The sequence below is a fragment of the Columba livia genome, chromosome 1 (assembly GCF_036013475.1).
Source record: "Columba livia isolate bColLiv1 breed racing homer chromosome 1, bColLiv1.pat.W.v2, whole genome shotgun sequence".
Lineage (NCBI taxonomy): Eukaryota > Metazoa > Chordata > Aves > Columbiformes > Columbidae > Columba > Columba livia.
Window position 1 is genome coordinate 24,985,508 of NC_088602.1, and position 16,246 is coordinate 25,001,753.

Consider the following 16,246-nt stretch of genomic DNA (forward strand, 5'->3'; position numbering starts at 1 on the left):
TGCGCAATTATTTTTTAAAGCTTATCTTTACACTTTACAAATCAAAGCTGCTACACATAGTTCTGCAAGGTTGTGTTGATTATTATCTTCTGTGTTGTAGGCAGAGATAATTTGATAAGCCCAAGTATCGCAAGAAGAAAAGCAGATCAAGAAAATGAAATATTTGCTTCTCCTCATGGTACCTGCCACAACTGCCTTGCTGCTAGGTATGCTAAGTATGTCAACACAAAAAAGTATAATAAACTGGATTTTAAGCAAAAGGAAATATTAAAACCACTGTATTTGACTGTTAGACTTCTTTGGAGCAATCAATAATCTGGTATGTCTTGTATCTTTATGATACTTGTAAGTTGCTAGGTGAATTGCAAATAAAACGCAAGCTGATTTTGAGAACTTCCTTGCTTTTAGGTGTTCTTCCTTCCTATTTTTCTACTCCTTCACAGCTGACATATGGCATTTCTTGACTTTATTTCAGCTTCCCAAATCCTCAACATCCAGCACAAGAAAGAGTAGTACTGATGTAATATGTGCTTCTCAAGTAGTAATCTGTAAAGCTATTTAAAATACTTACTGAGATTTTTTTTTTTTAGTAATAGCCTTGATTTCTACGTTTAAATGTCTATTTTTTCAGATATATCTGCTCAAAGTACTCATGTTGATTTTAAGAACAGTTAAACTCATTATTTAGTTAAATTAAGCCCACTTCCATAGTTTCAAGCAGCATATTAAGAAATGCATGGTTATACTGAAGTCTAGTGTGCTGTTCGTTAGAGAAATCATCATTGAAAATTAACATTTCGCAAAATAAGCATTTTACAGTTTGAAATAAACTTATGATAAAGTTTAAAATACTGACTGATGGTTAGGAGAAGTCTATGTTTTATGTAGTCAGGGAAATAGTGATGATTGCGAAGAGAGAAGATAATGGAGGCAGTAATATATGTAATGTCTGAAATACTTATTTTCAGAAATTGAGAAGTGAATTTAATATTTTTTTAATTTGGCTTTGTTTTGCAGTCCAACTATTTTAAGGAATACTTACAGAACACCTCAGAGAAGTACTATTCCTGGTTTGTATTTCCCTTTTTTAGTTTTATAAAATATCTGATATCTGTGGGTATAAATCCTTATGTCGTAGGTATTACTTAATGTTCTTATTGCGTGATGTTTTGTAGGACCATATGGAAGCTTGTTTTGCACACCAAAACTTCTGGAGGTATGTTATTCCTGCATTTTGTTTTATTTTTCCTGAGTAATACATTTAAAATTCTGCATAGAAATATTAATTAATTGTTAAATATATTTCTAGGTCAGAACTCCAAAACGTATTTCTGAAAGTTTGGGAGCAGAAGTGGATCCAGATATGTCCTGGTCAAGTTCTTTAGCCACGCCTCCTACACTTGGTGCAACAGTGATAATAGGTATTTCTAAAAATGAATCTTTGCTAAGGGTTAAGCTTCTGGTTTTGAGACTGGAAGTTCATTTAGCGTGAACTGATTATTTTTATTCAAACGGACAAAAATCTTACAGTGATGCTTAGTGGATCATTTTAAATCATGTATTCTTAAAAGGAAGAAATGAAATTAAATGTGTCATTGGTTTTCAAAAGTTTTCTGCCTTTGTGTAAGGGATTAGGGAATATAAAGTTAGAAATAACGTAGAAAAGCATAGAAAGAGTAGGAAGTGCAAGAACTGGTCATGGCACTAAGCCTGTCAGAGTTCAAAGGGCATCTGCATGACACTCTTAGTCAACTGGTTTGGTTTTAGGTCATCCTGTGGGGAGCAGGGAGTTGGACTTGATGGTCCTTATGGGTCCTTTCCAACTGGAGAGATTCTGTGGTTGCTCTGTTGGCAGGGAGGGGCTGGTGCTATTCACAGGGCTACTGAGTTGTGCCAGTTTGGGTGTTCATTGGCTCAGAGTGATGTGACATGAAAAGGGAGGCTGGGGAACTTACCCATAGCTTAATGATATTCTTCTGGGAGATGAGCTGTGGTTTGAGCTCTCCCCATTCTCCCACTTCCTGGATGAGCCCTAAGATTTTAGACCAGTGATGCCCACTCTCTGCCATCTGGCGCCTGTCAAAGGAAAGAGTGACTCATTTGGCTGCTACATGGAACCTAGATGCCATATCTATGAAACATCTTATTTGAACATACTGCTTGTTAGGCATCTTAAAAATAGGGTTCGCTTTCTCCTTTTGTAACGTAGGTGAAAAGATATTACTGCCCTTGTGGGAGAAAATGGGAAAAAAAAATTCCTTACAGAGGCTTGAATATCTCATTGAGGTCCTTTGACAGAAAAACAAGACAAAACAGTAGTTCCATAAATAACTGCTGGAAAGGAGATTGGCAGTGATGCTGGTCTCAGGGTGGTAACTGGTCTACCTGCTTAGCAGAAAGCACAACCTGTGATTTAGGGTGTTTTGTACTGTTCTAAGACTGCTTTTGTACGCTCCCTCAGCCTCACCTGTAGGACTTCTTATTTAGAACTTTTAGTTAGTTTTTAGTAGTTTTGTTTACAGATTTCAGTTGCATTTGAAATAATTAAAAAAACCCCTCCCAAAATACCACCATATTTGAACACACTCAGCAAATTGCTTAGGAGCAAATGAATTGACTTATCTGTCTTTCTTCTAAAGCCAGAGAGAATGATTCTATTTCTGGAGCAAAGCAACAAGGTGAAAGAGCTGACATAGTAAGTTTTAAGAGCTATGCTGTTTTTTAATTTCAGTTAAGCTATTTAGTTACATGTACATTCCTTGAACCACAAATAAAAAATTCTCTCATTTTGGTCCTACACCCTTCTGTCTGTCTGTTTCTAAAAGTTACAGCCCACAAAACTAAACTTGCAAAGAAATAACCACCTTTGAGGAATATTTTTGCTGTCTTTAAAAAAGAAAATCACTTGGATTCAGAAGCAGTGGTATTCATTCAAAGAGAAATCAAACCTAAGAATTGCAATATGCTACTTATCAGAGGGTTTCTTTGTTTTTCTTCTGTCAGAGTTTTGGGAGTTATTCTTTGGCTTATATTGTCCAATAACTTACTGTGCTCATCCACTATACCAAGAGTTGAAATTGAGTATTCATTTCAGACCTTTGAAATTGTTAGGACAGGGAGAGTTCCTGCAAAATTGTAATTTTACTCTGTGTGTATAAAAGCAGAATGATTATTCAGACTGAAAACCAGCCATGGTGCTAATAGGATTCGGTTACAGAGATACGTTTGATTCTTAACTACCTGAAACTTCACAGTTAACAAACCGTTACAAGTTAAAATAAGCAAACAGTTTCTCCTTCCTCTTGTCTCCTTTGTTCCTTTTTGAGAGGCTTGCTTAGAGTAAACCACTGGAACCAGTCACTGCACTTAAATTAGTTATAGAATGGAACCTGGTTTGCATTGAAAATGGGTATTATCTGCGTATTTATTTTCAAGTGTACCCATGAAAACTTTTCGAGAGATTAAGAATTATTCAGATATTGCAGTACATGGTTACAGTTGCTTGCTTTACTGTTAAAGTGACACTGATATGTAATGTATATAATAGCTTATGTCTTTGGCTTACAGGCTTTGCAAAGCTTTGTTTCCAACCATGATAAATGTCCTGGGACAAGTGATACAGGTTTGCTGTCTGTACCAGAGACTGTGAAGCCAAATGCTGAAGATGACATCAAAGATTTTGGTATGCCTTGATGTTTTACTACTGACTATACTGTGAAACAAGACTGAGGGTAAAGTTAACCTGAGCTGACCCTATGGATTATTTCCTTTGCCAGCTGTGTACTTCCACTTCCTCAATTGATTCAGTTTTGTAAGACTAATTTGGCCTTAAAAAAGAGAATCAGTTTTTGTTGAGTCAGTGAATTAAATCAGGTTGCCATGCCACTGGATGACAACCAGATTAGTACTGGTGTAAGTGAAGGTGTGAGACTGTATGGGAGAGCTGAGGAAGAAAAGTGGTGCAAGGCTCAAGGGGAAGCAAGACTTCTACATCTAGCAATTGAACAGGTTTAGCTTTATCACGAAATTTCACCCCAATATTTGTTATTCTGTGTTGAGCTTGTTTTTCAGTCTTGCTATATCCTTTCTTTGTTTACTTCAGGTATTACTAGCTCAGAACATGACAAATCCTTTGGGAAAATTAAATGGTTGGTTGGTTGTTTTTTTTCAAATGCAAACAAACTCATTCACTAGGCATTTGAAAGTTCTAACAGGGAAACTAGGTCTAAATTATAGAAATTGTACCTAAACAAGGCTTAGGAAAAAAAGTTTAATTATTGGTTGTGTGCCCAAGGACATGGATGTTTTCTAAGTACTTGGTTACAATTTCTTTGATATGAAAAAGCCTTAAAAAGTACCCTCAAAACGTAGCTATCCTTTAAATGCGAAATATTTTGAGAAGTAGACCTAGTTTCAGACATTTGAGAAGGTAATATTTTGATTTGGTATGTATAAGATTTTAAGGCTGTCTACAAAGTCGAGTTTAGATTATTTTTTCCCCACTGCATATTGTTTCTCTACACAAACAAAATATTCTCATTATTTTTCTATTGTTTGTGCCAATCACTTGAAACTTGTTAAAAGCTTCCTAATAATTTAAGAAAATGAGAATATTTTCTAAAACCTTCCAGACACTATAATATTTTGTATCAAAGTGAAAGATAGCTTACTAGAATCATCCTGAACTAACAGTTTCCTTAGCTGCCAGTTATAGACAAAAATAGGCAGCTTCTTAAGGGGTCTGGTTCCTACCATCTGGTATAAATTTTTTTTTTTTTTATCTTGTAACATTTTCTACTCATTGTCCTGTCTATAGATTAAAAAAAATATTATTCTGAGACAAATAGGTTTCATCTTGGAAACCTGCTTGATCGCCACAGTCCTCAGGAGGGCAGGACATCTGCATGGATGTCCTTTGCCTCTTATCTTGTCTAACAGCTGCTGTTGGAGAACGAACAAACTTCTTTAAAGACATGCAGATTTATCTTTCCAAACTCACTGTTGGGTAAAGCTAATTATCGTAAAATTGAAAGCTGTATTTACCTATAAAAACACAATGCTGTTACTTACTTATTTCCTAAAACTTAATTTTTTACTTCTTTTCCTCTCCCCATCTTTTCTAAACTGTATAGAGTCGGAGATGTTAGATGCCTTATTTGGTGAGATGAATAGCTTTGAGGACACATTCAACATGCCTGCTAATTCCAATGGAACCCTTCTGCTGATGCCACGTGCTCTGGATGTAGTAGAGAAATGTGAAATAAACACAGATAAAGCACAAGGAAAGGGGGATGTTCCTTGTGAGCAGTCTGTTAGAAGAAAGGCTGGCATTTCACATGACTTGAAAACAACAAGCCAGACTGAAAATAGCCTCCCTATTGAAATGAATGATTCTTTACTCCAAAACATTGATGAAGATACGGGGGCTGTTAAAGATAGCTGTCCAGTAGGACATGAAAAGGAACTGGAGTCACTTACCATCACAGGAGATGTGCAAGATTATAGAACATATGTGTCAGCTGAGAATGAGAAGCCTATGAAAGAAGCCGTGCCATCTTCATCAAGCCAGTGGTCTCAACTGAGCTTATCTGATCTTGATGTAACTCACTTGGAAACATCTCTATGCAGTTCTCCATCGTCTGACTTCTGTAGAGAGAAAAATTTAGGAGATAAGTCAGTGCTGGTGACCAAGGATGATGCTGTTGAAACATCTTTACTGAATACTTCAGGCTTCATAAAAGCACAAAAGCTGTTGAGTGCCAATTTGTCAGAAAAGTGCTATGATGTGCAAAATTCTGAAAACAACCAAACATGGGAAATAACTCCAGTGAAATCTGTGTCTGTGAGTGTTCAAGATCCAAAGTTAGTAAAAGGATGTGCAGATGAGGTTTCCAAAATGAGCTTCTTAAACTGTAATTCCTTTTTAATTGAAAGTACAAATGTCACGGAGTATTCTGTAGTCTACAATGGCAGCTTTTCCAAATGTTTAAAAGCAACTTCCAAATCTGTGGTAGCTGATGTTCTGTCTCACCCACTTGTATGTAGTGCTACATCTCCTGATAATTGCAATGACCTACATTTATTAAATAGTGGAAATACTCCTACGAAGTCTAGTTTTAAAAGCCTGAATGTGTTATCCAGCTTGAGAAAGAGATCCAAGAGATTTATTTATGCAATAAATAATACTTTACTGTATCAGGAAGAAAAAATACAGAAAGAAGTAACCTCTGAATCACCTGCTCATCCTATATTACCTCATTCGGAATCTGATTCATGTGAATTTAAAGGCTGTCGTGTGGCCAGTGTTGATGATCAAGGTATATTATTAAGCTTTTCTTCATTTGTGGAGGATTCTTTATTTATTAAGAGCCTTTTATGTAAATGTTTCTGATAAAAAAAATGCAAAATCTTGTGTTTGTGATAAAGTAACTCTGCAAATGGGAATCAAGATACGGAATTGGTCTGTTATAATAATATTGACAGAATAGCATTGTTTTCAAGTGGTCTGGTGCTACCTTACTGGTTTAGTCTCAGATTAGTTTCTGGAATAGAAACTTCCACCTTGAACCACTATTCTAATTGACAAGCATAATTATATGTCAATGCCGTTTAGGCATCCATAGTGTCAAGGGCCATCTTGTGTGAGTTGAGAACTTATAAAAGGTCATAAAGAATGGGAAAGTTGTACTGTTATTCTTGTAAAATTAGTTTTAGGATTGTACATCTGTTTCTTCCAGAAGGACAAAAAAAAAAAAAAATTACATAATGAAAACAACCACATACTCCTGTATTTAAAAACTGTTGTTCTTGCTAGAAGAACTAGTCCCTGGAGGTGTTTAAAAAGTTTTTAGATGAGGTTCTTAGGGACATGGTTTAGTGCCAGAGTTAGATCATGGTTGGACTCGATGATCCTGAGGGTCTCTTGCAACCGAAATGATTCTGTGATTAATATTAGGAGTCAAAGTACTTCTCTTTAAAGTTTGAAACAAGTCCTTATGTTGAGACACAAGGAATGGAAGCCCATCTCTTCAAATCTCTTCAAATTTCATGATGACTAAATTTTTTTTTTTAACTGATAGCATTAACTGCAGGCTACTCACTTGTTTCTGGCTACTAGAACGTGATTAGATTGACAAAATTACAGATCCATTTAAGGTGTTCTCATGAAAACAAAAGCGATATTTATGGTACCAGTGTTAAGCATGTGTAGAGATCATCTTATGGGCCAAAAATTTATTAAAATCTGAATTTATATTTGTTTGAATAACTGAGAACTACTTTATTAACATTGTTTCTTTCTGTAATGTCTTTTCTTGTAGACTGCTTGCTTCTTTCAGAGAGAAAGTGTTTGCAATCGAATGTCAGGGAAAAGAATTTCAGCACTTGTACTTTAAAAATGGATACATTGGATAACTCCTCTGACAATTTGTTCAACAATAGGCCGAAGCAACAAGACCTGAGAGATTTGGGGGAAAATGCCAGAGAAGACCAATCTGCTACATTATTAAAATGCTTACAATTATCTAATACTCAGAAAGAAGACACAACAAATTCTTTAAATAGTGAACTAATTTCAAATATTAAACGTAAAGTTCTAACTTCAGCACGACTAATGGCAAGAAAGCATTCCAGATTGCTCCTCAAAAGCTGTTGCTTAGAGAAAGGCAAGGAGGATAAGTACATGAGTGCTAATGTGAATGTTGGAGCTACTGTACCTCAGAACCTGAAAGAAGAACTTGTGTGGTCTTCAAGGAATAACGAACGTTTGAGTGATACGCACCATGACACTATGTCTGGGACAAATGACGGTTTCAATAACACTTTGAGTCAGATCAGCTTCGGCATAAATGGACTCAGCAGTGATTGCCACAATAAAATATCAACTGATAAAAGGCGTGCGACAGACCAGCGGTCTGTAGTTGACTGTAGAGAAGTACTTGGACCTTTGGGAATAAACTCCTCAGAAAATGATAATATTGGATTGAAACAAGGGGAGAAAACAGATGCAGCTGCCTTTTCAGAAGTTGTAGCCAATAACGAAGAGCCAAAGTCAGCTGAAAACAATGGACGTGCTCAAGCAGCTGCTGTCAGTAATGTACCTGTAGAGACTGCTAAAGAATTGTTAGATTGTATAGGTGATAGTTCTTTAAATGAAGTAATTTCTGAAGACAATAAGCAAGTAGCACCTATGTATTCCAGCAAAAAGCCAAATGAGAACCTGAAGTATAAAGGGAAACCATCGGGAAATCTTAATGCATGTAGTTTCAATCTGGGCTTTGGTGGTTTTCAGACTGCTTCAAATAAACAGATTAAATTCTCTGAAGTCAGTTTAGCAAAAGGCAAAATGCTGTTCAGAGATATTGAAAATGAATGTTTTGAAGCCTATTCCATGGAAAGAGTCAGAAACTTTTCAAATCAAGTTAAAAAGGATAATCTGTTTTTCTCAGATTCAGAAAGCAAGTCGAGCAATAATTTATCTGATTCTTTAGATTCACAAACAAATTCTCTTGAGCCCGGGCATACACAGTTAATTCCACATAAAGCTGGCTTGTGTAAAAGCTTTCCTAGAAGTCAACAATCCTTGCAAGAAAAAAATCAAACCTTGACAGCAAGCCAAGAAGCTGAAATTGCTGAACTTTCTAGTATCCTGGAAGAAACAGGTAGTCAGTTTGAATTTACACAGTTTAGAAAGCAAAGTAACATGATACAAAGTCAGGCCTTTCAACAGTTTAGAAGTGTGGGAACACATGGAGCAAAGAATGTGGAAAATATTTCTGAAACAAGGGAAGATGCTGATTTTTGTAGCACTTTTATATCTGAAAATCAAGTAAAAAATGATAAGTATTGTACTAAGCAGGAAGACACAAATGAAGACACTCATGTGGTGGAATACAAAGGAGACAGTGGAGTGGTTTTCCATAAAAATGACAAAAAGGTTACTTTTACTAACTCAGACAGAAATGGAAGTAGAATGTCTGATGAGAGCTTTCCAGTAGCTAAACAGGACGGCTTTTCTAGTTTCGTAGGCTTTACTTCAGCTGGAGGTAAAAAAATAAGTGTTTCTAAGGCAGCTTTGAAGAGGTCTGCAGAGCTCTTCAGGGACTTGGATGATGATAACTATTTGCTTCAATCTTCTGAAACTAGTACTGCATGTCACAGTTCAAATGGGCATATGTCTTCTAACTGCAATTTTGTCAGATGTATGACAAAAGAAAACAAAAAAATAGTTCGTGTTTCAGGTTTCAAAAGCATGGATGCTGTTTCCCACATGGATTCCGTTGCCCACCATGCCCAGGAAAAAAATACTAGTACACCATTTAAAGAAAATACGGAAAATGAGAGAACAATATCAACAAATAATACTGAAAATTATGATAGTACTAGCACTATTGTCAACGGTCTATTGTCTATTAAAAAGCATAACCAGAATCTTAGAACTTCCAAACAATTTTTCAGTGAAGGAGATTGCCAAGTTGAAGGTAGTTTGCAAGAAGACTCATTAGATGTAACATGTCCAGGAAATGCTATTACAACCGCGGAAGAATGTAGTTTATCAGATGAAATGGAAAACCTCTCTTCTAATTGGAAAGAAGGCGTAAAGCAGGAAAATGAACCCTCGTCACAAAAATGTCAAACTCCAGCTGGTGGCGATGTCTCCATTTCTCATGTAGCTTTGGATAATGCACTACACTTACTCAATGTGCAATGTGGAGAAAGAGATGTAAATGTTTTAGAGAACTGTGACAAACAAAAGACAAATAGTACAAATATGGAAGCAGAAGACACCACCCATGAAAAGATCCTGTTAGTGAATGAAAGTGGAATAAAATTGGGTTCTTATCATCATAATCAAATACCTTTTGAGCAAGAGGTGAATGTTGAAAAAAATGAAGTGAAGGAGAGTTATCTGACTGATTTTCATACTGCTACTGGCAAGAAAATAACAATTGCTGATGGATTTTTGGCTAAAGCTGAACAGTTTTTTGCAGAAAATGTTGATTTAGCAAAGAAACATTGTGACAGTTTTGAGAACCCCTTAAAGAAAAAGAAATGTGGTAAAAACTGTGTCAAAGACTTGTGTGTTGAAAGCATTGCTCAATGTGATCCAGAAAAACTTGGTTTTGATAAAAAACTTGTTCCCAAAGAACCAGGAGATCAATTTAAGCAGACAGTGGAGAGCAGTCCCGTTAAACATACTGTGATTCTTGATACTGTTAAAGTTGATACATTTGTTAATCTAGGTGAAGATTGTAAAAGAAGTTCAGTAGCTTCATATGCACATAAAAAAGCTGACGTCAGACCTGGAAAGCCAGAATTAGAATCCTTTCTGAGACAGGAGAGCGATGCTTTAAATGGAACTCATTTGTCTGAAGGTGGAAAACTGTTTGCTGAGAGAGAGAGGAAATACTCAGCAAAAAAGAGGGATGACGCAGAAATCACGCACGATTTTCCTGTGCACTCTGCTGCATCTCTGCATTTAATGAAGGTATCAAATGACCTTGCAGATAATTCTGTTCCAGGAGATATAAAAAATACTTCATTTGTTGAGGATAGTAACAATAATCAATCTCTCCTATTAACTTCAGAAAGTAGCTCTTCACATTTGAACTGTGACAGTGAGTTTGAGTTAGAACATCTAAATAAACCTTGTGCTGATACAAACTGCTTCACAGACACCATCGTTAATGCTTGCGAAAGCCGGGCACTAGTCAGTCCTCCTGAACATGAAACTAATTTAACCAGCTTAAAAGAAACGTCACTTAAGGTTGAAAATCAAAAGGATTATACCAAACAAATTGTGTTTAGTACAGCAAAAGGTAAAAGGGTTTCTGTTTCGGAAAGTGCATTAGCAAGAGTCAGACAAATGTTTCAAGAAAACTGCAGTGAATCAGTAAAATATGAAATTGAGACTAAATCAAGAACTGATCAAGCAGAAATTGCTGGAAATTCATCTTGGGTGATTCATGCCAAGTGTCCTAATTCTGTTAATTTTTTAAGTGCCACAAGAAGTGAAGAGATTAATTCAGCTTCATCCCATGTTATTAAAGTCAATGCAAGTGCTAGTGACAATGGTCACCAAGATACAAACACATGTGTAGACTCAAAGTCTGTTCCAAATTCTCAGAGGCGACACTTTGAACAGAATGTTAAGCTTTTAAGGCACTTGCCTGTTCCAGATAAGCAGATAAATCAGCCAAATTCTTCTACAAGCAATCTTGGGTTTTTTAGTACAGCAAGTGGTAAGCCTGTACAACTATCTGAAGAGTCACTTAGGAAAGCTAGACAGCTCTTTTCTGAAATGGAAAGTAATCATTCATCACATCAACAAGAACCATTTTTAGTTGAGGAAGCTGTTGAAGAGTCTGAAATGCACACTGACGTAGTTCCTAGGAAAATGCAGGTGGTATTGCCAAAAGAGGAAGAAAATGCCAGCACTGAATTGATTTCAGATCCTGGTTTTGGGTTCAGCACTGCAAGTGGAAAGCAGGTAACGGTCTCTAAAAATGCCTATCAAAAAGCAAAGGCAATTTTAAAAGAATCTGACTTTCTAAGAAGTGAACTTGGCATTACAGATCGACTTAGTTCAATTAATGAAAGTGGTCAACATGCAGAATCTTCAACTGATGAAGTGATCTCAGAATCCAAAATTGAAAAAAGCTGCAATGAAGATTTTAACTTAAAAAGCATTTATGCTGAGGAAATGAAGTCTCTTCCAAGCAGCCACCATGTCAAAATACCTGAGTACATACCACATAGTAAGAAAAATGAGCAGTTAACATCATTTAAAAACAGCTTTCAGCAAGAGGAGACTAGGTCTTCTGGAAAAGGACAGCTGAATCTGGGAATGAAAACAGATTCTGAAGCAATTTCATGCAATGATACTGCTAGAGCAGAAATAAATACTAATCTTCTCCAAACTCCAAGAAATTACTTGGAAATGGAGGCTGTAGAAAGTGCAAGAGCTTTTATGGAAGATGATAGTTCTGATTCTGGAGTTCAGATTGAAGCTTCACAGTCCTTCAGTGGCAGACTGGATAAAAACTTTCAAAGTAAGACCTTTGGGAAGAGGCACTTTGAAGACAAAAACTCATTTGGTAGGTCTTTTTCTTGTGTATGTTCAATTCCATATTTCTGTACGGTCGGTTCTTTGGGTGGTTTTTGCACATCACAGTGATACTTAGGTCATATAAAAATTGAAGTTCTTTCTCTTAAGTGCTAATGACAAAAATTCTTGCTGCAGATGATAGTTCATCTACTCTCTCTAGCCTTAAATGCACATTACAAGCTAAACTTGTGATTTGTAATTCTGAAGGTGTGCAGGTTTTGCTGATTTATCATGAAGTTATGGAAGAAAGCTACTGCTGCTTTTCTCCCGGAGCAGACTTTTTTTTGCTTTGCAGGAATCTAATGTTTCATTGAAAAATGAGTAGTAGTATCTCTATTTTCACCTTTTCGTGCCTCATAGGTGTAAACATGGTTTCGTTTGTGCTGAGATTGCTAATCTGATATGAAAAATAGTTGTTGGTCTAAAAGCACAGCTGATTACAATCTAAAACTGATCTGTCACAGGGCTGAAGTGTTGGTACTTAATGCTTGCACAGTCACCCAGAGCTGTTCAGAGACCTGAGCTGCCTGAAAACTATTTATGGAAAGGTAGATTGCAACAGAGTCGCTACCTGGCGGCATAAGTTCAGGTACAAAGGCCGGGCAGTTGGTGCAGGAAAGTTTGGGTAGTCATGGAAAGGCAGATAGGAGTCTGTTAGTCCAACTTGAAACAATTGTGTCACAGTTGAACCATATCCTCTGTTACAGCTTCTCTAGAAGTTGTGTTACATGCATTTTTAGAATTCTTTAGGGATTCTGATGACTAAAAGTACAAAAAAAAAGATGGGAGTGAGCTGTGCTGCTGAAATCCACTGGTGCTCTTTCTAAGGCAGCCTGTCTGTATGTTTGCTAACTTAAGGGTCACAGATTCTGATTTGGACAGAGCAGAACTACTGACCACAGAAGATTCTGCAAAAGGCCTCATTATATGGAGTTTCAAAGTCATTCTTGGTAACACAAAATACAGTTGTTCTGTACAGAAGAAACTTGCAAATTGTGATGTTGCTCTCTGTTCAAAAAGGCCATTTAATACAGGCATGTGATCTGAAAACCTGCTTGCTCTGACTTCTTGAATGTTTTGTTTGGAAATTATAGTTAAGGTAGACAGTATTGGTAAGAAACTGAACTTAAAAAGATCAGTTTTTTAAAAGTCTGTGTTTTTATCCCAGGAGAACCTCCAGTTAAAAGACAGCTACTGCTTGAATTTAACAGAACAAAGAATCTCTCCAGATCTTTGAAAGCTTCAAAAAGCACCCCTGATGGTAATTTTTGTATTCTTATGCTCTAAGCAGTAACCTGATGTCAGTTCTTATCTTTAGAATTCTTCGTTTTCAAATAAACTAACATATAATAAGATTGCTTAACTGCTTCTTTTATCTATATAGTCATGGAAATTCAGGGAAGCTGCTATGATAATATCTCTGCTGACTTGAAATCACATGATTAATGGTATGTGTTATTGTCTAGAATCCAAATATATGACAATGTACTACTTCTGCAAGAACTCTGGTTTAACTTTGAACTCAGTAGGAATTCATCCAGTTTCTCACAATCTTAAATCTCCCAAATTTTAGTCTCACCAGGAAGAATATATTTTATTGATCTGTAATTTCTCAATTTAAAACCGTATCCACAGGAAAACAAGAAGGTATTGGTAATTTCATCATGTAATAATTTGTGAAGAATATACTTATTGATAGGTGTCTACATTACAGATGGTTTTAATATTTTGAGTCAGTAATACAGAGGCTTATGAAAGTGAAATCAAAGTTTTAGAGTTGGAGTTGATGCTTGATGTGAAGCTGGTTAGTAATTAGGGTATTAGGATAATGGGATTTTTGGCTATGGCTTTTGGTTATAGGTTAAGCTGTTTTCTTTAAGGAACTTCTTCTAATCACTGCATGCTCTCACCTAGAATTCAGTAGCAGGATTCATCAAATATGTTGGTTTCACCATTTAATTGGTTCCTAAATCTGTTCTAAGCACAAAACCCGTGATTTAAAGAAAGTTTTAAATGGAATTTGTAAGTTGCTGCCAGAGAATAATTTTATACCCTTCACATATAAATGTGTAAACCCTGCAGCAGGATCTGAACAGTGTTGTTGTTTGGTGGAACAACTGAAAACAGGTCTAATCTCCAGTACAGTCTTGCCTTTGACTTCTAGAACATGGCATCTTGTACATATGACTACTTGTATAAAACTTCCTCTTTGCAGCCTAAGGCAATAGCACAAATGAGGTTAAATTCCAGGGAAACCTGATTTACTTACGTTGATAATTTCAAGATAAGTATGTCCTTCAATGAAGGGAGGAGGAGTTTGTGCAAATTTGCCTTTTTATGTTGTAGCTTTTAAAAAATAGTTAAAAATAAAAAGCTAAGAGAGTTCTAAATGGAATGGTGAGTCTACCTAGAATTAAATATATGAGAAACATTTCCCTTTCAGGAGCCTAAAAACATGTTGCAGGCTCAGAAATAGGAACTTTTGAGAGTTCAGCATTATGGTCCCTTACCCTTTAGATCTACTTGCAACTAGTGTGAAGATGTTTGTGTAAAAAGATTTTATTGTGGGGGAGGGGAAAAAGAGGAAAACTGTTTAAATCCACTCTGAAAACTGTTTTATATATTTACAATAATATATACGAAACATGTGCTGTAACTATCCATCCATGTAATGTACCTTTTCAAACTTTTTTTCTAATTATCTTACAGGCATTTTCAAAGACAGAAGAAAATTTATGTACCATGTTCCTTTAAAACCCATAACTTGTCAACCTTTTGGGTGAGAAATTGATAATATATTTGGAATTCTTCTAATGCAGTTTCTTAAAACCTCACAAGCTCTTGTAACTTTTAAAAAACATAGGGTAATAATTTGCTATCCAACTTTATAAAAGACTAATAATTTTATTCCAAAATAAACATATTACATTACTATATAACACACATTGCTGCAGTAGACCAGTGAGATGCTAAACAAATTTTATGCTTGTATCTCTCTTTTTCTCAATAGATTGAAAATAAGTATTAAGTTTTTAAAATGTCAAAGACTGATATTTTGTCTTTTTATTGACATAGTGTTGAAAGTTGTATTACTAAACAAAGAATATCAAAATCCTGGCAAATATTTTTGTCGGGAAGCTGAAACCTGTATGTTTAAATGTTTTCATCTCTGTAGAGCTACTAAAGAACGACAAGAAGTCAAGAATCCTACCCTTACTGTACCAGATCAAGACTTCAAAGGATTCAAATCTAAACCTGCCATTTTTCAGCACTGTGCACTGAGACAATCTTCAAATGGTACTGCTGGCTTTTCTACTCCATGTAAGGCCCCAGCAAAAGAGAGTGAAGAAACAAGAAGTTTGTACAAATCTGGCAAAGCTGTTAAAACTTTTATTCCACCCTTCAAAACCAAGCTGACATTTTCTGCCAGTGAACAAGGCAGCAGCAGCAGAATATGTGACTCACCAATCAGAAAAAATGTGACTGAAGAGATGGAATTAAATCAGGTCACAACTCAAGAAAGTGTTGCTGAACCTCAGGACCACCAGTCTTGCATCCAGCATGCAGCAGACACTGACGTGGAAAATGGTGACTTAGGTATATTCAGATTTTGATCACTTACCTACTCTGAGTACTGTCAGAATTGAACTTTTAAGGGTATTGCGTATTCTGTCCTACTTCTTTTTTAAATAAAAAGAGGCTTCTTTTTACGCTTTTTGTCCCCCAATTAAAATGTAGGCTGAACCATATAAATGAGTGATAGTGTCATTTGCAAAGAGGCCGCGTTTAAATTCTGAGCTGTTTGACTTTATTTCGTATGTGGGCTTATGCCTTCTAAGCTCTCTTAAATGTTGCAGTGTGTATCATTTCTATAACTATTGCAGTCAAATCATCTGGACTTTTTCAGAAGCACTTGTGTATATTTGAACAGGCGCAGGAGCATTTGCAGAATATTTACAGATCAAAATCTCAGAATTACAGACTTTGTAGTCATCATCAACTGATTTGTGTTCATTTTGCATTTTCTATGAAGACAAGTTCAGTCTGAGAAAAATATGTGGATTTTAGTTCGGGGACTTACATATTCCTATTCATTTCATATCATTCATTTCATATAAATATTCAAATGCCTTCAGTAAA

General features: G+C 36.0%; 1 protein-coding gene across 5 annotated transcripts in view; it reads left to right on the forward strand.

The window, feature by feature from the left end:
- BRCA2 (BRCA2 DNA repair associated) overlaps nucleotides 1–16,246 on the forward strand; it is a 37,669-nt gene that overhangs the window by 4,009 nt on the left and 17,414 nt on the right. For 2 of the 5 annotated variants that reach the window (XM_065051352.1, XM_021286186.2), the window contains exons 4-14: nucleotides 101–215; nucleotides 1,018–1,070; nucleotides 1,176–1,216; nucleotides 1,310–1,421; nucleotides 2,640–2,695; nucleotides 3,568–3,682; nucleotides 5,133–6,317; nucleotides 7,320–12,095; nucleotides 13,275–13,367; nucleotides 14,816–14,885; nucleotides 15,282–15,703. In XM_065051352.1, the coding sequence (XP_064907424.1) occupies nucleotides 101–215; nucleotides 1,018–1,070; nucleotides 1,176–1,216; nucleotides 1,310–1,421; nucleotides 2,640–2,695; nucleotides 3,568–3,682; nucleotides 5,133–6,317; nucleotides 7,320–12,095; nucleotides 13,275–13,367; nucleotides 14,816–14,885; nucleotides 15,282–15,703 (7,038 nt within the window). The remainder of the gene's footprint in view (nucleotides 1–100; nucleotides 216–1,017; nucleotides 1,071–1,175; nucleotides 1,217–1,309; nucleotides 1,422–2,639; nucleotides 2,696–3,567; nucleotides 3,683–5,132; nucleotides 6,318–7,319; nucleotides 12,096–13,274; nucleotides 13,368–14,815; nucleotides 14,886–15,281; nucleotides 15,704–16,246) is intronic. The other 3 variants (XM_065051377.1, XM_065051366.1, XM_065051385.1) reach the window with 3 other exon arrangements.